At 52.5% G+C, this 20,491-nt stretch overlaps 11 protein-coding genes across 11 annotated transcripts; 4 read left to right on the top strand and 7 right to left on the bottom strand.

The window, feature by feature from the left end:
• Positions 1-262: 262 nt before the first annotated feature.
• On the bottom strand, positions 263-2,176 carry LTS14_002934 (uncharacterized protein; the record flags this gene model as incomplete). Its single annotated transcript, XM_064835639.1, has 1 exon — positions 263-2,176. One exon carries the CDS (start codon positions 2,174-2,176, stop codon positions 263-265), a length of 1,914 nt encoding a protein of 637 aa, XP_064696689.1.
• A 518-nt stretch (positions 2,177-2,694) lies between these two features.
• LTS14_002933 (uncharacterized protein) lies at positions 2,695-3,012 on the top strand (the record flags this gene model as incomplete). Its single annotated transcript, XM_064835638.1, has 3 exons — positions 2,695-2,731; positions 2,792-2,866; positions 2,924-3,012. 3 exons carry the CDS (start codon positions 2,695-2,697, stop codon positions 3,010-3,012), a joined length of 201 nt encoding a protein of 66 aa, XP_064696688.1.
• Positions 3,013-3,433: 421 nt separating this feature from the next.
• On the bottom strand, positions 3,434-4,113 carry SEC4 (GTP-binding protein; the record flags this gene model as incomplete). The annotated part of the gene is made up of 2 exons (XM_064835637.1): positions 3,434-3,759; positions 3,816-4,113. 2 exons carry the CDS (start codon positions 4,111-4,113, stop codon positions 3,434-3,436), a joined length of 624 nt encoding a protein of 207 aa, XP_064696687.1.
• A 1,263-nt stretch (positions 4,114-5,376) lies between these two features.
• LTS14_002931 (uncharacterized protein) lies at positions 5,377-6,376 on the bottom strand (the record flags this gene model as incomplete). Its single annotated transcript, XM_064835636.1, has 2 exons — positions 5,377-6,107; positions 6,175-6,376. The coding sequence occupies 2 exons, from the start codon at positions 6,374-6,376 to the stop codon at positions 5,377-5,379; spliced, it is 933 nt and encodes a 310-aa protein (XP_064696686.1).
• Positions 6,377-6,812: 436 nt separating this feature from the next.
• LTS14_002930 (uncharacterized protein) lies at positions 6,813-8,129 on the top strand (the record flags this gene model as incomplete). Its single annotated transcript, XM_064835635.1, has 1 exon — positions 6,813-8,129. The coding sequence occupies one exon, from the start codon at positions 6,813-6,815 to the stop codon at positions 8,127-8,129; it is 1,317 nt and encodes a 438-aa protein (XP_064696685.1).
• Positions 8,130-9,679: 1,550 nt separating this feature from the next.
• LTS14_002929 (uncharacterized protein) lies at positions 9,680-11,401 on the top strand (the record flags this gene model as incomplete). The annotated part of the gene is made up of 2 exons (XM_064835634.1): positions 9,680-10,125; positions 10,180-11,401. 2 exons carry the CDS (start codon positions 9,680-9,682, stop codon positions 11,399-11,401), a joined length of 1,668 nt encoding a protein of 555 aa, XP_064696684.1.
• A 1,359-nt stretch (positions 11,402-12,760) lies between these two features.
• On the bottom strand, positions 12,761-13,466 carry LTS14_002928 (uncharacterized protein; the record flags this gene model as incomplete). Its single annotated transcript, XM_064835633.1, has 3 exons — positions 12,761-12,903; positions 12,952-13,128; positions 13,169-13,466. The coding sequence occupies 3 exons, from the start codon at positions 13,464-13,466 to the stop codon at positions 12,761-12,763; spliced, it is 618 nt and encodes a 205-aa protein (XP_064696683.1).
• Positions 13,467-13,856: 390 nt separating this feature from the next.
• On the bottom strand, positions 13,857-14,834 carry LTS14_002927 (uncharacterized protein; the record flags this gene model as incomplete). The annotated part of the gene is made up of 1 exon (XM_064835632.1): positions 13,857-14,834. The coding sequence occupies one exon, from the start codon at positions 14,832-14,834 to the stop codon at positions 13,857-13,859; it is 978 nt and encodes a 325-aa protein (XP_064696682.1).
• Positions 14,835-15,198: 364 nt separating this feature from the next.
• Positions 15,199-15,822, bottom strand: TVP18 (Golgi apparatus membrane protein tvp18; the record flags this gene model as incomplete). The annotated part of the gene is made up of 4 exons (XM_064835631.1): positions 15,199-15,502; positions 15,554-15,646; positions 15,708-15,723; positions 15,786-15,822. 4 exons carry the CDS (start codon positions 15,820-15,822, stop codon positions 15,199-15,201), a joined length of 450 nt encoding a protein of 149 aa, XP_064696681.1.
• An 898-nt stretch (positions 15,823-16,720) lies between these two features.
• NTF2 (Nuclear transport factor 2) lies at positions 16,721-17,302 on the bottom strand (the record flags this gene model as incomplete). The annotated part of the gene is made up of 3 exons (XM_064835630.1): positions 16,721-16,939; positions 17,020-17,156; positions 17,296-17,302. 3 exons carry the CDS (start codon positions 17,300-17,302, stop codon positions 16,721-16,723), a joined length of 363 nt encoding a protein of 120 aa, XP_064696680.1.
• Positions 17,303-18,029: 727 nt separating this feature from the next.
• ARP8 (actin-like protein arp8) lies at positions 18,030-20,474 on the top strand (the record flags this gene model as incomplete). The annotated part of the gene is made up of 4 exons (XM_064835629.1): positions 18,030-18,085; positions 18,350-18,734; positions 18,782-19,660; positions 19,710-20,474. 4 exons carry the CDS (start codon positions 18,030-18,032, stop codon positions 20,472-20,474), a joined length of 2,085 nt encoding a protein of 694 aa, XP_064696679.1.
• Between the last annotated feature and the right edge of the window lie 17 nt (positions 20,475-20,491).

Genomic DNA, 20,491 nt, shown 5'->3' with positions numbered 1-20,491 from the left:
GGCGATTTCTGCCCCACCTTTTGGCTTTCTGGGCCGACAGCTCGTTGTCCCGTGCCCCTCCTACAGCGTAAGCCGGTGTCTCGAACAAGAGTAGGTGAGCGAATATTGGGCATTGAATGAGTGTTATGGCGGACGTGAATAGATCAGATGCTTCGTTGCCGAACTATACAATGCACAAACAGATCGCAATGCTGATAGGCCAACCCGCCATTCACCACGAAAACACCACGCTAAATGTCGCAACATATGCCCATGCAAACTCCTACGCTTGCGCGTCATCCACAATCTCGTAAAACAGCAGATATACCTCCCTTTGCTGACCGAGCACATCGCTCGTCTTGCACTCCTTGACCTTTTCATCACTAATCCTCCACCACCGATCAGGTACTCTCCGCTTCCGTGACGCCAATGCAACCATAGATCTAGCAACGCTCTGCTGACGTTTCGGCTGTTGCTCGTTGTCGTCAATGGTCTTCCTCGGCACTGACGACGGCGGCGGTGGTAGGCCAGGCGTGGGTATCGCATCGAGTGGCACGCATGACGGAGGTGTCCTTCGCCTATCCAGTGTCACAGTCCTCAGCGATCGTGTCGATGCTGATGAGCTGGTAGGAGAGTCCAGTGTCGACGGCAGTAGCTCCGGCGTTGTAGTACTTGATGAAGGCGCATCACTTCCAAGATCCTTGGAGAATCTCGCACTCATCCTGGGACTCGGTGCTGCAGATATCCTCGGACTTGAGACGGGTGTATTCTTCACGCTGTATATGCCATCCGTACCCATCGACGCTGGCGTGCTGAAAGGTGGGCTCAAATACTGGCGTCTGAAAGTCTCGTAGTGACCGCTGTTGTGGCCACCTTTGTGAGTGACTACGCTCAGCAGACGATATGTCTTGCGATCGAGTAGACCACCTAATGGTAAAGTCTCCGGGAACGAAACCTTCGCGTTGTTCTTCGAACTGCTAGCATGCGGATCCCAGACTGAACGACTCAAGTGTACTGCCAAAATGCGTGGGAAGGAAGAGATGCGCGTGTGGCGTGTGATCTTGCGCTTGGGCGTCGAAGCCGAGTCTGGTAGTGTAACGTTCTTGGGTGGTTTTTCTGGATCCTCGCGCAAAGCCTTCTCAAGCTTGCTCTTATTCTCCTCCAGATCAGATCGCTCCTCAGCACTCAGGGTCGTCTTTCCGAGCTGCTTCGAGGTGACAAGCAAAGCGTGATCTAGTCGACATCGATCGCACAAAAAGTCGTCAATATGCTCGATCTTTAATAGACCGTCAAAACAAGTATTGAGTGTACTCGACGTCGAGTCGTGGGGGACGTGAAGGGTGAGGCTAGCGAAGGACGAGACCGAGGGCTTGGGCTTGAATTGGCAATGCGAGCACTCGACTTGTGATTCAACCTTGCCTTCCAGCGGAAAGCGCGGGGAATTCGTCTCGATACTCTCCTTGTCGTCCTCCTCGTGTGACTGCTGCTGAGGTGAGTCCGTAGGCAAAGCAAGTTTGCTATCCTGTCGGCTCCCGATGCTACTGATCGTGGGAGGAGCCAAATCAGCTCCTTCGGCGGGTTTGCTTGACACTTGAGCATTGTTCGATTGCCGTCGCGCCCGTCTCCTTACTCGCTCAGCAGCATTGTATTCATCCGCAAGCCTCTCAGCCACAAGCTGCAGAAACTCCTGCGCATCCTGCTGCGTCCGATTGATTCTCGTCCTAAACGACGTCTCGACCACGCGAATGAACGCTTGCGCACTAATCGTCTTCTTGTATATTGGTCGCTCATTCAAGGCATCCAGCACATCCTTCAATCCCGTCGTGACCAATCCCTGCTGTAACCCAAGAAGCTTCCACTCCGGCGTCTGCTTGCTGTTCTTATTCCTCTTCTGCTCCTCCAATGCAGCCTCAAGATCCTTATACATCTCGCCCCCATCTAGCCTCCTCCTATGCGTCTCCCGTATGATATAAGCCCTCAGCTCTGGCAGACCGGCCAGTGCTTGCAACACACTATTGATGAAACAATCATTCGCCGGATTCACCAACCCCACCACGCCTTTCTTCCGACTCGACTTGGAACTATTCGCCGCCTCATCGTCCAAAAAGAAAGTAGGCCCAAAAACATACACCAGTGTCACAGCAGCCAACGACGCACCAGCCGCATACGTCGCAATCGTCAACGGACGTTCCGGCATCCTCCTCGTCGCGCCCGTGCCAGCGACAGCGATGAGAGCTGCCCGCTGCGGTTTGTAATCGCTACTGAGATCCGTATACTGTCCCGCAGACCCGAAGATGGTGGAGGTGAGGAAGTCCCAAGCCCAGGCTCCATACTGAATATACGAAGCAGACGGGGAAGGAGTTGAGCTTTCCACGGTGAAGGAAGACGTGGTGGATGATTATGTTTGCCTCTGGTTTGATTAATGGGTCAGATGGAACAAGGGCGGAGCTGGACTAGTGGGCTTAGGTGCGTCTCGCTCGGCCAATATGCATGGGGTCGTCGGTGGTTTCGCAGGAGCCTTGTTCGGGATGTGGAAGCGCATGTGTTCCGAGGCAGACAGGCGCGGGAAGAACGTGGGTCTGTGCACGTTTCTTCGATTGTGGCTTCCAGAAGGGTAGGCGGCCTCATGCGATTTGGTGGGGCTCATATTGTGCACGATTATCGTTTTGTGTTAATAGGATAACTCACATAAACCTCTACCAAACAACCGCAAACATGCCTTCAGGTCAAGGAACGGGCACAAACCCGATTCGTGGGTGACATAAGAGAGAAGGCGGCAAATACAGCTCAACGTAATTAACATTTTCCGCAGACAACAAGAAGCCCAAGAAGGAAAAGAAGGAGGAAGACGAGGAGGACAAGGCATTCAAGGACAAGCAGGCAGCTGGTACGGCCGACATGATGTATGGAGAGACCTCGCACACGAAGCACTGACACGTCCCAGACAAGAAGGCACGAGATGAGATGGCCAAGAAAGCTGGAGGAAAAGGCCCGCTGGGTGGTGGTGGGATCAAGAAGAGTGGGAAGAAGTGATCATACGTTGTTGCAGCACGATCATGTGAAGACCACCATGAACGATCCCAGGGTGGTCATATGAATACTGTGGCTCAAATGAGAGGCCATGTCACGGCGTCAGGCGTAGAAGATACCATTTGTTCAAAGGCAGTCCCAGGAGCATGATGATCATGCTGGACCACTCCTTACAAAGCCCACCACATGCTGAAGCCTCGCAGTCTGCTTGGTATGATGTTGTTGAGCATTGCTTCTGACATACACAAGCCATGTAAATGTGCTGTACACTGCCTTCGCCACAAATGTAGAATAAAGGTCCTGCCTCGCTCGTCATTGCGTAAACGCCGGAACGCCCAACATCTAAGTCTCTGAGCAGTATATCCATGCTCAACATCCACATCCACTCTCACACCCAACCCATCACACAGACGCTCACACCCACTCAGCAACAGTTCTTGCCTAACCCGGCCGCCACCCCTCCCTGCCCCGCTCCAACCTGCACCGACTGCTGCTGCGCCTGCTGCGGTTGCTGCGTATCCACAATCCTCTTCTTGATATCGCCCGCCAACTGAAAGAAAGCCTTCTCAACATTGATATTGCTCTTCGCCGAGACCTCCATGAAAGGTATACCCAGCTCGTTGGCCAACGCTTGCCCTTGTTCCGTGGAGACGGCGCGTTTCTCCTCCCAGTCGCATTTGTTGCCGATGAGCATCTTGTTCACGCCTTCCGAGGCGTGTTGTTCGACGTTGGAGAACCAGGTTCGGATGTCTGAAACAAAAAGATTAGTCCTTGCACTCGGGGATTTCATGGTGAGAGCAGCTCACTATTGAAACTCTTCTCATCCGTAACATCATAAACGAGCAAGATTCCCATGGCACCCCGATAATACGCCGTCGTGATCGTCCTGAATCTTTCCTGGCCCGCCGTATCCCAGATCTGCAACTTCACCCTCTTGCCATCGAGTTCAATTGTTCGGATCTTGAAATCAATACCTATCGTTGTAATGAACGAGGGCGTGAAGGAGTCTTCGCTGAAGCGGAGCAGGCAGCAGGACTTGCCTACGCCAGAGTCGCCGATAAGGAGGAGTTTGATTAGGAAGTCGTAGTTGCGTGTTCCTGCCATGGTGTGGTGACTAGTGGGGTTATTATCGTTTGAGGTGTGATCGGTGAGAACGCCCGTGAGCCGACTTGTAGAGGGCCCTGTAAGCGTTCGCGGCGCTTGGTGGACTAAGAGGTGATTGCCGCTGTGTGCTGTCCTTTGTTCGTGGCGCTTGGACAGAGTCCGGGTTGCTGTTACCGAGCCGCGGTGAAGTTACGATAGCCTGTCCGAGTATTCACAAAGACCTTCCAGTCGAGTAGTGCTGAATGCGCTGGTTATGTGTGTTGGTGGTATGTACGTGTTCGTGGACAATTCGTAAGATGGGTGAGGCGCAAGCGATGCAAGCACGGGGAAACTGATGATGTCGGAAGCCTGCGCGGGATGCATCCCGAGTGAGTTTCACGTGGCTTCCAGGTTGCAACTTTATGCCCCTTGCACGTGAACGAGCAGTACAAGAATGTCACTCTGCCATGCACGGATGTTGCAGTAAATTATACAGGATCATTTCTATGGCATATGATGCACACATCGCGGACACTTGACCTTGCCTAAGCCTCCTCCTCGTGCTCCTCCCTCGCTTCCATTTCCGCCGCCATCAGGTCACCCTACCTAATAGCCTTAGCCCGCTCTTTTCCCCTTCCACGACCCACAGTCACTTCGTCGGCCTTCTTTTCCTCCAAAACCTGTAACAGCCCATACTTCCGTCGGAACTCAGCCTTCACAGCCCTGTACGCCATCCCGAGATCCTTTTCCTTCTGCTTCAGCCTATGTTCCGGTCCGGCCACGCCACCGAAAGTCCTCTTACCTTTCACCTCAAGCCAGTTAATACAGTTCCTACACGCCACGGGCGCATCGAGAGCAGTACAAAGCATCCATTCAAAGCTCTCTGCGCAGGTGTTTGGGGCCTCAACGGGGTCCCCGGTCTTGACTGCGCTTTCGTACGCGCTGAGCACCGATTCCGAGATGGCAGAGCAGTAGTCTATGGTTGTTATTTCGTGGTTGCATGGCTTGATAAGATTGAGCATGAGGCTGCACATGTCGTGATAAGTCCTCGTATCAATGGTTGTCTTTAGAACTTGCATCTAGAAGTCCTTGGTGGGAAAGCTGAATTTATTGGGCATGTTACGGTCCATATTGCTTGCTGCGGGCGTCCGCTGCTCGTCTACTCTCGACCTCCAGTAGTGACTACAATGCGAGAGTCGTTCGGGAAATGAGCGAGAGCGTGCATGCTGTCTCCCATGCCCTCGCCGCAGCCGATAGACACTTTGACGATTCTGATCGCGGCTACTATGCAACTTCCTGCCCAATGACCCTCACAACAACCCTCTTCGCCTCGTCCACACCCTTACACCTAACCTCAACAGCATAATCGCCCACGAACTTCACCCGATCCGCTTCGGACTCTGCTGGCAACTCCACAAATCTGATGTCCTCCTCCCTAAAGGCAACCATCTTTGCCTCATCGTTCCTGGCCATCTGCTCACGGGCAGCGACTAGGACATCATGTGTGCTCACACTCCCATAAATCGCTTGTGGTCCAGACGCTATTTTCGGCTTCGGGAGCTTTGCCTCAGCTTGCGACTGTGCTCGTGCAGCCATCAACTCCGCACCCGCACCCAGACCCAAAGATCGCGACGACTTCTTCAATTCAGGGGCTGGCGCGGGTTCGGGCTCGGCTTCCTTCTCTTCTAGAATTGGCTGTCTGAAGAAGTCCAGTCGAGAAGGTACGAAGAGCTCGATCAACTCTCTGCATCGTTCTGCGCTCAACCGAGCAGTCTCTACAGGCGCACGTTGGAACATGCTCGCTTCTTGCTGCTCGCTTCGAGTCATGCCACCAATGGACGAGCTCGTAGCTGCTGGAAGAGGTATATTTCCAGCAAGACCAAAATCAAAGTCCCGCTCGACTGCTACGTTTCGTAGACGGAGAGACTTCTGTTCGGTGACGGTGACGTATTCGGCGACGCGGCGTGGAAACCATTCGTTGCGCATTTGGCCTGGGGAGATTGGGACAATTGAGCCTGCGTACATCTTGTCAGTGATTTCTCACGTTATACACCGGCGTTCGTCGGGATTGTTGACGCTGACCTCGTCGTCCGAATGTCCGCATATCCTTCAGTAATCTCACAGGCACAGTACTCGATGTGTTGGCAAGCTTCTTCTTTCCCCTAATCTGCTGTCTAAAAGCTGCTGTTGGCGGGTTCACCAGATCGCCGAATCCAGCTGTGAGGTAGCTCCTTATACATGCTGAGCACTGAGTAACGTTATGAAGGCGAAGAGGTGATGCCATGGCTGTAGACGTTGATGTAGATGGGGATTTAGCATGCTCACGAGCTCAATCGCCATTCGAGGTGCCGAAGCGTTTAATTGTGAGCTTATGGAATGTTAAGTCGACACTACCGCCCGCACGGCACCGTCTGCCCATCTGCGGCTGGTGGTAGCGTGGCGTCGGGATCGGCACCTCTCACATGCGAGCTTCAATACTGAAAGTAGGAACATCTCACAAACCCTTACAAAACGACTACAACATCATAAGCCTTTGTGTTGTAGTATCGTCCCAACGGTCAGCCAAATGCGATGTCCACAGCCTGATCTCCAGAACCACCACTTTCGGGTGCCTTAGGCAGACCAGCGTTATCAACAGTACCATTACTCCTAACCAGACATCAGCATCTTGGCATAACAACAGCACCTCGGGGCTTGTGTGCCTCACAATTCCAGCAGCCATGCCGGCACCTTCGAAGACGGATCACCTACCGTCCACACATCCAGCACAGCGACACCGTCCAAAGTCACCAAATCGTGTTTTGGCAGAAGCAGAAGCACAATGGCTCTTCACTGAAGCCGAGTTGAGCAACACACCATCCATACAGGACGGCATGCACGTGGCTGAAGAGCGCGACACCCGCGCCAAAGGAGTCCACTTCATCGTCCAAGTCGGTATAATGCTTAAGCTTCCACAACTCACCCTCAGCACAGCCGCGATATTCTTCCAACGCTTCCTTATGCGCGCCAGCCTGAAGAAAAGCAGAGGTGATATACCGAAGCTCCACCACTACCAGGTCGCTGCCACCGCATTGTTCTTGGCGACGAAAGTTGAAGAGAGCTGTCGCAAGATGAAAGAGATGATACTCGCCTTCTGTCGCGTGGCTCAGAAGAATCCGAACTTGGTCATTGATGAGCAGAGCAAGGATTTCTGGCGGTGGCGTGATTGCGTGTTACACCATGAGGATGTGTTGCTCGAGACATTATGCTTTGACCTGACCGTGGAGAGTCCGCATAGGCAGCTATTCGATATGCTGAAGTGGTTTGGGGTGGAACATCACAAGAAGCTGCGGAATGCGGCATGGGCGTTTGTGACGGATAGTGGCAACACGCAATTGTGTCTGTTGTGCTCGAGTCGGACGATCGCGGTCGCAGGACTGTATGCTGGGTGTCGGTACTGCGAAGTCAAGCTCCCGGATGACAACAAAGGCAGGCCGTGGTGGGACTCACAGGGTGTGAGGCTGTCTGAAATGAGGAGGGCGGTGCAGTACATGGTTGCCAACTATGACGGCGCAGCAGGCAAAGTCAATGGCAATGGAAACTCTGCGGCCGAAGGCGACGGGCAGGGCAGTGTTTACGCTGCTCTGTCTACACCTAGTATTGATGCTGGAACTGGAGATGGCTGGGACAGTACTCGGTTGAAGGATGAGAAGCATGGTGGTTCGTCGCCTTTTGTGCTGCCCGTCGATGGGGAGAGGCAAATGAGTGTAGGCAGTGAAGCTGGTGACAAGCGGAAACGAGCGGATGAGCGGCAGAATGAGAAGGCCGAGGAGAATGGACATGCGGCGGTTGACGTCAACGGGCTGGCAAAACGTCCAAAGTTGGAGGTGACTGCCAATGGCGACGGGACCGCGGAACCAGATCTGAAGCTGGAAGAAGAAAAGCTGAGGGTGGAGGCTGGGAATGCCGAAAGTATGGCCGAGGTCAAGGCCGCGGATCATACACAGGACGGTGGTAAGGACGATGGTGAAGTGGAGGAGGGCGAGGTGGAGGAGTAGGATCTTTCGAAAGGACCCTCAGGACTTTCTCAGCAGTCCACTCGGCTATCCGACGAAGTCAGGTTCAGAGGATAGAACTTTATGAACAGGTCTTCGCCCGCGCATCTGGGCCCATTGTACGGCAGGCGTTGGTAAAGCGCTGTGATTTCAAGGAATGATACCCATGGCTTTCGGTGCTTGGAGTTGTTAGACAGGGTTTCATTCCTGGCGGTACTTCTACCTAGCGGAGACATAGAGGAGGCGGATGCATGTTATGGTATGGGATCAGGACTTGCTGTGGTTATCGTCGACCATACCTAGCGACACTTTCCGTCTCGAGACCTCAGCGGCTTCGTTCCAAGAATAGGCTGCTATATCCATCGAAGCACCGAGGTATTGTTGAATGCGTCATTTCGCGCTCGGTGTCATTGTGGTACCAGGTCGCGCGCGTCAATGGAGACATCGTTTCTAGACACAGGAACACAGCCTCATCTACCAAGATTCAAGCTGAACACCATCAAGCTCACGAGCACTCTTGCCCTCTCTTTGGCTCCCGAAATTGATTTAATTTGTGATTGCTGGACCCTCCAGTTCTCCATATATCGACAAATCCGAAGCATTGTTGTGGTCTGTCATCTGCATAGGTGACTCATACTCACCTGCATCTCTGAAACACTGTACAAAGTCTGCACATGGCGAGTACTCGTTTGATCGTCTGCTTGCATATCGTTAGAACGTTTATGCAGACTCTATGCAGTTTCAGCTTAGCCAACCAATCACCGTTGGGTGCGGAGGCAAACTTAAAGCTTAGCTCGACCTCGAGCCGCCCAACCACACCCGACTTCAGGACGCGCGCTGGAAATACTGACGCGATGCCGACTGGATCTCTGCAAGATGACATTGCCGCCCGCATATATCTCGCAAGCGGCAGAGAGCAAGTGTTTCATCTTAGCAGCCGCCGACAAACGTGGTTCAACCCCAGCCCTCTTCAGCAGTGACCAGTCGGTCTCGAGAACCACAGATTTCGCGGCGCCCTCGGAAAGAAGACGCAAGATCCGCTTCGAGCCTGAATACGAGACACAGACCTCCTTCAGACCATGCACTTGACGGTTTCATCGGCCGTGGCTGCGGTATGGAGGTCCAGATTGATGCTGTGAATTAGTATAGTCCACCTGATGGGCTCTACAGTACTATGCATTGTTCAAAGGTTCGTTTCAGACTTCAGGGACGCTAGGGCCAGTGGAACCATGTCTGGTATGCTATCTACTCGCTCACAATGAACACGCCTGTCCTCGTGGACGAACATATAGGAAGCACGTCCATCTGTGCATTCCTGGTTCCCTTTCTTCTCCTCATCTTCAGGACTTACTACCCAGTCATCTCTGTTGTGCGATCTTGTAACGAGGCATACGAGTCTCTTTTGTTGTTTCCTTTGTATTGGTCTTTGGCTTGATACAGGCGTCTGGAGCTGGTCTCCTTTGCATCTATTTGCGCTTACAACTACTGTCTAATCATACACGAGGACCGCGTACAATACACCACTTGCTCTGGTAGCAGGGATTGCTGAAACCATGAACTATCGTCAACTCACCCCTCCAACTCTGTTGGAGACTGACTGCTATGAAGTGCAATGCCCTGGTGGCAGCGCCAGCACAGTCGGCGTAGACTTCGACTGGTCACCAGAAACGGCAATAACATCTGCTACTACGCCACCGCATTCGCCTCCAAGGGCACGAGAGTGTGAGCCAACGCTCTTGCCTAAGATCCGACCTCAGGATCAGCTTCTGGAGCCGGGTAATATCCCATCATACTATGGTCATTCCAGGACAGCATCTCTGCCAAGCCACTGTCTGCCACAGCAGTATCAACAGCCATCATGCTACCCAAGTACAGAGAGACATTCGGTCAGTCCGCCCGCCTTGATGTACCTTGCATCACCCCTGTCCGTGCCATCTCCTTTCGACCACATGATCAACGACGAAGCAAGCTCGCGAAGACCTTCGCTCCACAATGTAAGGTCAGCTTCAACCTCGAACATTCGGACACATTCTCGCAACATCTCTGGCTCTAGCGTAGATGCTTCTATGCTCAGTCGATATGGTTATCCAACCTATCGTCATAGCCCGACACCGCAGCCGGTAATCCATGGCCTGCCAATGACAAGAACGCCTAGCGCTATGAGCTTTCTCGCACCAATTGTCATGCAAGGGAGCGGCATGCAGTCCTACCCGCAACGTCGCCGGACAGCCAGTCCACCTGCTCGACCATCCCAGCTGTCACATGAGGTAGAATACGATCCAGCTCTCGATCTCGAGACGATCACTACTTTGAACTACCTCACGTCGACCAACCCAGCGCCGTCTCTTGTGCAAAAGACAGCCGAGCCACGTCGCGGTCAGGACACTCACTTCTGGTACGATGTTCGAAACGTCAGAGCCTGGTCACACTTCGATGTTCGCACCATCACTGCTGTCCCGGAATTATGGAAGCTGCTGCAAACGCCTGTGGCACGGCGTATGCTACCAGAAGCTGGCCGTGTAAACACTAGTCCAGAGACATCAGCACAGCTGGTCGACGCCTGTGCGCAGCATCATGCGGTCAAGGTCAACGCTGCACTAAAGCTTGCACAAGGCGATAAGCACATGGCTATGCGAACACTGAAGCTTACTCCTAGCAGTCGACAACAGCCGGAGTTCGTTTCGAGCTACCAATCAGATGCTGAAAAGACCATATATGGTGATGGTCGAGGCAGGGTTGTCGGCATTGTGAAGTGCCATGACCAATGGAACTCCGGCATGCGTAACGGCGACCCGACAGCTCGTGTTGACTACTTGCAGACACTGGCAAAGCTGCAGCGTTTCATGCGGGAGCACGGTACACGGTACGGCTTCATCATGACCGAAATCGAGCTCGTTTGCGTACGTGCAGGTGGTCCACCTTCTGAGGAGACAGATAAGCCACTATTCGGCTTCCTTGAAGTCGCGGCTGCCATACCCATCGCTGCTTCTGGCAACAATGAGAACGGCAACCTGCAAATGACAACCGGCCTCGCTCTCTGGTGGCTACATATGCTGGCTCGAGACGAGTTGTTCCCAGGACAGTATCGCTGGCGACTGAATGTTGGTCCACCTGGCGAGCTTACGCGCCAGAATCATCTGAATGACAGAGATTCTTGGATGCCGAAGCCGACGCAGAAGGAGAAGCGTGATGCGAAGCGGGTGAGAGGATGGGTCTTTCCGGACGAACCGCTGTCCAAGCGTGAATGTGGAAAGATGAAGCGTGTCAAGGCTTAGAGATGCCACAACTAATAGCACACTGCTGGTCTGTGTGCGCAGCATACGATAGCATAATATGGCGTTACATACTGCTGCATTTCTGCGGCGTTAGATACCCCGTAAGATATGACTTTCAAGATATTGACATAACTGCCTTCCTATGCTCCTTTAAAACTACGTATCGAGATACAGCATTGGGTCGACTCCAAAGAACACTCGCTGTTCGTTACAGGATACAGCGCGCTAGTGCATGTCTCGACCTCGGAGTGTACTTCCGTGGGAGCGTGATGCTGACCTATTACAGCGGTTCGGATCTCGCATATTGCCCTGCCAGGCTTGCACAATGCAACAAAGAGGAGCTCCGGGAGATCGAAACCGGGAGCCAGATTGGATTTCTTGCATGTTACACATATTCGTAGGTGACAAGCTGTTGAGTTGAATCGAATGATCGGCTAAGACGGACGGTGCCTTACTACGTACGGAAGCTCAAGTTCTGCATGCTGTTCTTCTTCGACCAGCTTACCATCGGTTCTGATTTGCATGTTTGATTTTATCGTCTGGCTATCCTCTGCGGGCTTACCTACATCGCGGCTTGTTGACTTATCACCCGGGGCTGTCGACCATCCCACTTGAACTGGGGAGCGTTACCTTATCCTCCGACGCAATGCACGTTCCGTGCCAAGATCATATATGTTGCGACCATGCTGAACATCGTCACGGATGCGGTCATGCTTTGTATTCCAGTACCTCCATCATGGTGAGCGAATACGGTGCTGCGACGTGAGACTGTGACTAATCTCGTACAACTTGGCCTGATGCTATGAGATCGGCAAGCAGCCACTGCAGCATCTTTCTCATGAACATCAAAAAAAGCTTTTTCTCTTCGCCATGAAGTCGTTGTTCTGCAGACTCCAAATCAGTAGATGGAATCGGAACAGAGCTTTTTCAGTTGCCTGTAGAGTCCATCAGTATAAGCATGATATCAGGCTTGACTGCGCGAATCTGACCACCTGAGTCCCAGAATAGATTGCTCTTCTCTGAGCGTCTGAGAAACTCTTATGGAGGAAGACCCAGCAAGGATATTAGCTGTGCTAGATGATGTTGCTCTGAGTACTGACCGTCTTGCCCCTGAGGAGAAACCAGTCGCTCTGCCTCAAATAGATCCGACAGCTTTTGAAACGTTGGTTAGGCCACGACATGGAAATCGTGCAGGCACGTAAACTTACAGTCATGACAAAGCCCCATATGTCAATTGGACAGCCCCATGGCATGTCAAGAATTACTTTGGGGGCACGATAGACAGCAGGCATGACACGCCCACGATTGTGCGGGCCAACGAACCGAGCTTCACTGAAATCGCAAAGAGCTGGCGCGCCTCTAGTGATTCTCATTGGCCTTGAGCAGTATAGTACGTCCAGGCAGTTCTTTTCGTGGCATGGGATTCTGGAGCTCGTCCTGCTCAAATCTCTCGAACATAGGACTATCCCGCACGCCCAAGCGAATGTTATTAGGCTGTATGTCTGCACAGTGTCAGCAGAGCGAGGTACCACCTGGAGATAGTATCTTACCCGTATGAATAACACCAGCGTCCGTGTGTAAGAAGTGTAGAGCACGTAGGATGTTGCGCAGAGTGTCTCGCACGAGGTCTGGCTCAAAGACACGCTCCGGAATCACATCTCGAAGCTCCTCGAGGTTTTTTACCCAGGGCTTCATGCACGAGGCAGATGTGCTTTCCATGTGGACCACTGACTTCGAAAGAGTCCAAGAGGTCTCGAATTTGCGTACGTCCAGGAAGGATAGAGCCTAGGCTGTTAATGTGTTCATAAATGGGAAGTTCCCGATGCCACTTGGAGCTGTTGATGTAGACTTTCAACGCAACGAAAGCTTCCGATGCCTGAGTGTCCCGACAGAGCCACACGGTAGATGCTGATCCATAGCCAAGTTTACCGACGATCTTGTAGCGTTCTTGGAACACGTCGCCGATCCGGACGGGATAGTAGTGCTCGGCCTTGTAGCCTCGGACCATCGCCTCTTCTACCAGGAATGATGAGTCCAGAATCTCACCTCTCGTGGAAGATGCCATCCTCGCTGACGCTCCGAAGACCCTCCAGGGTATTGCAGCAAAGGACTGCGGGCGCGAGAATAGCAAACGCGGTATACATCTAATCCGAGCGGAGTGCCGTGCAATGAATGCCATGCTCACCTTTCAACAGCCGAGCCGCCGACAGAGTGTACCGAGCCAGACTTCATGATCTTTCTGGAATATGAATGGCACGTTATGGCAGCGCAAACATTATTGACGCGCGGTTGGAAGAGGACATGGATTCACAAGAGATGGAGAGATGACTGCCGCTAAGTCGCACTCTAGCTGTATTTGGTTGATTACTAAGGCACATCAAAGTGATCAAGTCCTGCTCTGGCAACATAGTGATATCTAGAATAATTGTGTGACACAGGAAATTGTCTAGAATCTTCACCCAAACCTCTGCTTGGCCATATCCCTCAGCATATCCATAGTCTTGTCCTCCTTCCTCCTCGCCTGCTCCAGCCTCTCCTCCCTCTCCGCCGCCCTAGCCCTCAGCACTTCCTCCTTCCGGATCTCCCGCTCAGACTTCTTCTTCTCCAATTCCTTCCTCTGCTTCTTGTACCCGTCGCCATCGTCACCCATCAAATCATTCTCCGCCACTTCGACCTCGCCACCATCCTTCGCCTCGCGGAAGTCACGATTCGTGGCGGTTGCCACACGCTTCTTCTCAAGCTGGCGCTCACGTGAACCCGGGTCTGCACGTGGTGCCATCTCGTCTAGACGTTCTTGTTGAAGTTTGCGATCTTGTTTGCGGTCGTAGCGGGCATCGGCTAGACGAGCTTCGCGATCTTCTTCAGCTTGCTCGCGTCTCATCTCAAAGTCTTCCGCACGTGGTATTGCCGGACCAGCACGCTGTTGTGTCGGTTCTGGTAAAGCAGGACCGTAGCCATCGTCCTCTTCATCATCGCTTACCGGTGCTTCTTGTACAGCACGGCGGGCAGGGGGTGGATCTCGGTCTCTTGCGGGCACTACAGCTTGTACCTCATACCGCTCATCTGCCTTCTGCTTGGTCGCGGGATCATACCAGCCCTCTGCAAGCTCACCACGGTTCCACTTGCCCAGAAAGCTCTTCCATCGCCCTTTCACCTCATCTTCGTCCAGGTCATCAATGTTCAGATTCTTCTGTACGTCCAAGTAGTTGGCGAGCAAGGGGCGGTATGCTTCTACGCCTCTTTTGTGCAAATGATGGGCATGGAATGGGAGATGTATCGCATTCGACTTCTTGCTGGCATGATGGTCATCTCCGGACTTGCGGTATGGCGACCGCGGCCGTGTGCGTTTCACATCACGATCTATGCCATGATATGGTGACCTCGAGCGCTTTCGATCTTGGTCTGGACGATGATTGTTTCGGTTGGAATACATGTTTGGAGTTGAAGAAGCTCAGAGATGTGGGGTGCTCGAAGACGCGAAGTTCAGCCTCATAATGCGGACAATATGTGCCAGAGCAGAAGCACATTTGATTCGCCTGGATACCCGAATGAGGTGGATCACAGATAGCAGTCGTGGATAATGACATTTCCTCTCTACTCGGTACAAAGTTACGGCACTGCTCTGGTAAAGTACAATACATAAATTGCCATATCCATGCGCCTCGCTGTCCTCTCTCACGACCTCGAACGCCAAAAACACAAGCCTTCGTGAGAGATCGGCCGAGATTAGGCTTTCGCAGCAAGTTGACGCTACTCCGTCTCCCTTTGGCACTCAACCGTTCGTCCCTTCGCACTCATCAAACAATCATCTGCGCGACTCCCTGCCCACCAAGCGTCTTGCTATTGATGAACGCCTGGCCCTTCACACCTGCCAGCGCGTAGAATATCGCAGCAATCATGAGGAATACCGCAGCGGCAATCAAAGATGTGTAGAATCTCGTCACCATAGACAGGAACTGTACGATCGACAGGACAGCGTAGATCGCAGCGCGCATGTAGTTCGTCTCGAATCGTCGGATGAAGGCATCGAAGCCGGCGGAGGTCGGGCAGATGCGTAGGAGGAGTGGGACTTCGATGAAGAGGATTATGAAGGAGGAGATGCTGTCATGAGATTAGCTTGAGGGAGAACCTGGCACGTGAGTGGTCTCATACAGGCAAAGGACGCTGAACAGAATCACCCAGTGCAAGTGGAAGATGTTGGCGATGCCCAGCGCGAAGCACAGTATCACGCATAGTACGCCAGTCCTACATCTATCGTTAGTTCCTGTGGTGCTTCTGAATCTTGTGCTCGTTCCCGCTAGCGTACCATTGGCCATATATACCTGAGCGCAACACGAGTCAGTATTTGTTCATGAATTGTACGGAGTTCTGTCGGTCGTCTTACTGAAGTTCCGTGATCTGAACTCCTCGGCGAGAGTCATCGTGGACGTGAAGGCAGCAAGATGCTGTTCTGGAGTATGTGAGGTATTATGCGGGTCGCTTGTAGTACGCCGAGTGTTGACCTTGGCTTTGTTGATCTCGAGGGATGCTGCCGGTGAGTTGTGTCTGCTGCTTTTGCGGCGATTAGATGGTGCGTGTTTATGAAGATGGTGAAGCCGGGCTCGAAAGCGGGAAGAGCAGTGCAAGGGAAGTGAAGAAAGCGATTGCCTTGGCCAGCGTACGACGACACATAACATCTCACCACGCCGCCCCGTCAAACAGGGCTCGCGCTAGTGGTCACGGGCCGCAACCGTGTTTTAGCACGTGGCGTCTCCACTTACCTTTAGTCAACCATTGACTTCATCGCGAGACCCAGAGCCTACTCTCTGCGTGCCAGACTATAATGCTCGCAGTGAGCCCCCATCAATGCCTCAGCAACCCGCAAAAATTGACAGTCATACAACAGATATTGGGCTCCTCACGCTCCAGCCTATTAGGTGGCAAGGCAACATGACTACGAGCATGGCAAACGATAAGCCGGAGCAGTCTAGCAAAGTAGATAATACTGATCGATAGGCTCAGTCATCTCAAGCTTCACATACGCGACCAATGCTAGGCCTGCAGCGAAGACACGCTATACCGGGCCCAAGTCGCCATAACATTAGGCACGCAACGGAAGTGAGACCAAGCAGAAATGGTCGCGAGGTCGTGGGTGATCGAGAAAGCCGGGAACGTGACTCCCAACAATGCTGTATCTGGCTCTTCTCGATCCCAAGAAAGGCTATATTGCGACCATCAAAACGCGCCTTGTGCAGCCCATCCTTGCGCTTCGCACTCTGCCACTAGGCCGTATGGCATCACATCCTTATGCTGACCTTCGTTGTCCCATTGCTTCTCTCATCAAGCCGCAGGATAGACCAGCCTGAAGATATCGTTGAACACATAATAGCTCCCCTCCCTCGGCTTAAGCTGGAAAGTCTGTGCAAAGCTCATTGGCCTCTTCTCCTCTTCCACCAGTAGCACGCCTGACACGATGACTAGAATTGCGCCTGTAGTAGTGTCCGCGGGTTGGGCGTCGAGGGTGGTGACTTGATGCTCGACTCGCTGGAAGGGAAGGTCCTGAATGTGCGACATTATTAGTCCTCTGGTGGAGAAAGCTCGTGCGCGTACAAGTGATGAATGCTTGGTTGGTTGCATACCTGAAGCTTGGTGACGATGTTGGCTACGCCCTGGCAGGGAGCGGCTTCGAATGTGAGCATAGAATCTTGGCCGTAGAGACCTGCCAGATCTGCGCGGTTCGAGTCGAAGGTCTTGTAGTAGTACTCGACGAACTGCTCTTATAATTGTCAGTGTGAACAAAGCCCAAGAAGAGAGGTAGTAGTTCGTACTCGCAATGCTCTCGAAGTCTGCAAGTGTCGCATGTCAGCCTTTGACCGTCTATATGTAAATCGCAATAGGATTTATGTCCTACTTACCACCCATGGCTGCGGCTTAATGTGTAAAGAGTGTATGCGCGAGACTGTTGAACACGAATGCGTTCCTGCAAAAGTGTCTGGGCTCTTTGGTGGGCGCTTTCGTGAATGTGGTATACTGCATGTGTCCGGACTCAGCGAAGTGCTTAATAGGGAACTTTAGAGCGGGCGGGGTCGTGATATGCTCATTATACTAATAGGGGTTAATGGAGCTCTATCAATATTACTCCAAAGCTCAAGCAGCCGTGCAGGACCAACAGTAAATACATGGCTTAAAATGGAATGATCACGTGCATATGTGGCTTGTATCTGAACAGACCAACCCCTTAAGGCCGCTCGAATCTCGTCTGAAGCACTAATTAATGAGAAGGCGAGGACGAGTACACGACACAAATTGCTTCCAACCTCACTATTCGGCTTTTGAGCCCCAGACATTCGCTTCATCATTTGCTCACGCGCCCCCAACTCTTCCTCCGACCAACCTTGATCATATCAGCGCTGCCGCGACACAGAGGCAAGCCAGCCATCGATATCGCTTCCGCCATCATATTCACTACATACAGCCGTCGACGAGATGGTAGGAAAACGTAGTCAGCGTGCGTTGCTACGCGAGGAAGGTACGTTCCACTCCTTTGACTCGCTTTTGCTAAAGCAGACCGGCGCTCTCAACCCATGCCGGTTATGGGATCCTGCATGCTAAGACGAGTTTCATAGGGCTGGCGCGCACGGACAACAATATGGAGTTCACGACCTGGCCGCAAGTCAACATGATCAATCAGAAGAACTATTATACGTATGTCGTACTCTTCTTTTGATCCCCGCCTCCTTTCTTACCCTAGTTTCGCTATCTGCTGTTGACCGTCCCGAGTGAGCGGTAATGGTCGGCCGGAAGATTCTCGATGGCTTACGCAAGGGCAAGAAAGATGTCTACGCGTTGAATGTCCAATATGTTCGGAGGTACTTCTGTCACTGTGGCGTTCAATGCCAACCTGTCATCATCATGGCCTCTGCCATACACGGTTTAATACTTACCAACCCGACTAACCCCTCCTGGCAGTGAGTTCTTGAAGCAAGACGACCAGGCCCTCGCTGTTCGTTTGCAGCAGGAAGAGCGCCTCAATGCTCGCAAGAAGGCCGCCGTCGACATCGACCGGGCACGTGCTCAGGCCGCTCAAGATGGCGTTCCATATGCCGAGAGAGATGCTGATCTCGATGATGATGTTGCTATGGATGATGCCGATGGCGAGGACTATGGCTCAAAGACCATAGTCATTCATATTGGCAGCCAGAACATGCGCATTGGGCTGGCCACTGATGCTCTACCCAAGACAATCCCTATGGTCATCGCAAAGAGGTCCACTCGATCCGAGTCTGAAGACAGTGAGCCATTACCGAAGCGAGTCAAGCTTGACGGTCCATCGGAGGAGTGGTTTGGTGAAGAGGTGCGTTTGCATTGCGGCTGACTTGATTCTCACTGACTAGTGAATAGTTCGCAAGGGAGTATAACACAATGGCACAGGACTTCAAGACGATGCGACGGCACAACAAACGCCGCGTACTGCCCAATTCGCGAGAACTGGTCACGAAATGGAACTCAGCTACACCTCCCGAGATGATACCGGAGCACAGTGATCCAATGCGTATCGACTGGACAGAGCTACCGGACAATGCGAAAGCCGCCCAGGATCATATCGTTGGCCACGCTGCGCTACGCATACCAGAAAAGTCTAAGCCCCGTTATCGTCTCTTCTGGCCAATCCAGCATGGCTGGCTGAATGAGAAGGACTATAATAACCGCAACATGCTGGAGCACGACTTCTTTCTGATTATAGAAGACAGTATCAGGAACGAACTCGGATTAAATCACAAGCGCGAGTGGGCGCAGTATAGCTGTGTTTTCATCATCCCAGACTTGTATGAGAAGGTAATGGTCACGAGAGTGCTTGATGAATTACTACGCGATTTCTCTTTCCAGCGTGTCTGCTTCATTCAGGAGTCTTTGGCAGCGACATTTGGCGCTGGTGTGGGAGCTGCATGTATGGTCGACATGGGAGCGCAAAAGACCAGCATCTCGTGTGTTGAAGACGGCATGATCATTGAGGACTCCAGAATAAACCTTAAATATGGCGGCTACGACGTGACGGAGGCGTTTGTGAGAATGATGTTGTTCGACCGGTTTCACTACAGCGACTTCAACTTGATGCGAAGACACGATTATCTGCTTGCGGAAGAGCTCAAGGCCCAATTTACGACTATGAGCGATGAAGACATCAGTGTCAAGCTATTCGACTTCCATCTGAGAGCTCATGGCCAGCAGACGAGGAAGTACAACTTCAAGATATATGACGAGAGCATGCTGGCGCCACTGGTAAGTCTTATTCATCTTGATCACTGAGCATGGCACTAAGCTATCGTAGGGATTTTTCAGGCCGACGATCTTCGACCAGTCAAGGAAGTTGATCGGACGCCACACCATTATGCCACGTTCTGTGGACCTATACAACGGACGTCCTAATGATCCGCTGTCAAAAGCGCAGATTGCAGTCTACACCTTCGTCAATCAATTCATACCATCGGCAGTATCAGCACCGCCAGCTCAGTCAGCGCAGTTTCTCTCTACGTCTACACCAGTCAGACGACCTCTCGCCTTACCCTCACACCTCAATGGTGACACAGATGGTACACCACGCTCTTCTCCTGCCGGCTCGCCCGCGCCCGAGGATGGTAGCACGCCACATCCCACAGGCGACGATGCTAATGGGGACGACATCGCGGAGATCAAAGATATCCAGCCAGACACCGATGTCATCGACCGCGCTGTACCAATCATGCCACTCGAGCAAGCCATCCTGATATCGATACAACACGCTGCCGGCACTGGACCAGAAAGCGAACGAAGACGTCGTGATCTCCTCGGCAGCATCATGTGCATTGGCGGCGCTTCCAAGACTCCATATCTTGGCGCATATCTCGAGATGAGGCTACGAGCCGCGTTCCCGCAGTTTCCGCGCGAGATTCTAGTCGTGCCTCCACCAAGAGAGTTGGATCCTGCGGTCCTAGTGTGGAAAGGTGGTAGTGTGTTTGGCAAGCTGCGCATGACGAACGATAGCTGGATTGGACGATTGGAATATGATCGGCTTGGCAGCAGAATTCTAAACTACAAGTGTATCTGGCATTGGTAGGCAGGCAGACTTTCAGG

The sequence above is a fragment of the Recurvomyces mirabilis genome (assembly GCF_035927965.1).
Source record: "Recurvomyces mirabilis strain CCFEE 5264 chromosome Unknown scaffold_6, whole genome shotgun sequence".
NCBI lineage: Eukaryota > Fungi > Ascomycota > Dothideomycetes > Mycosphaerellales > Teratosphaeriaceae > Recurvomyces > Recurvomyces mirabilis.
Note: the sequence above shows the minus strand (reverse complement) of the source record. Positions and strands in the feature narration are given on the sequence as shown.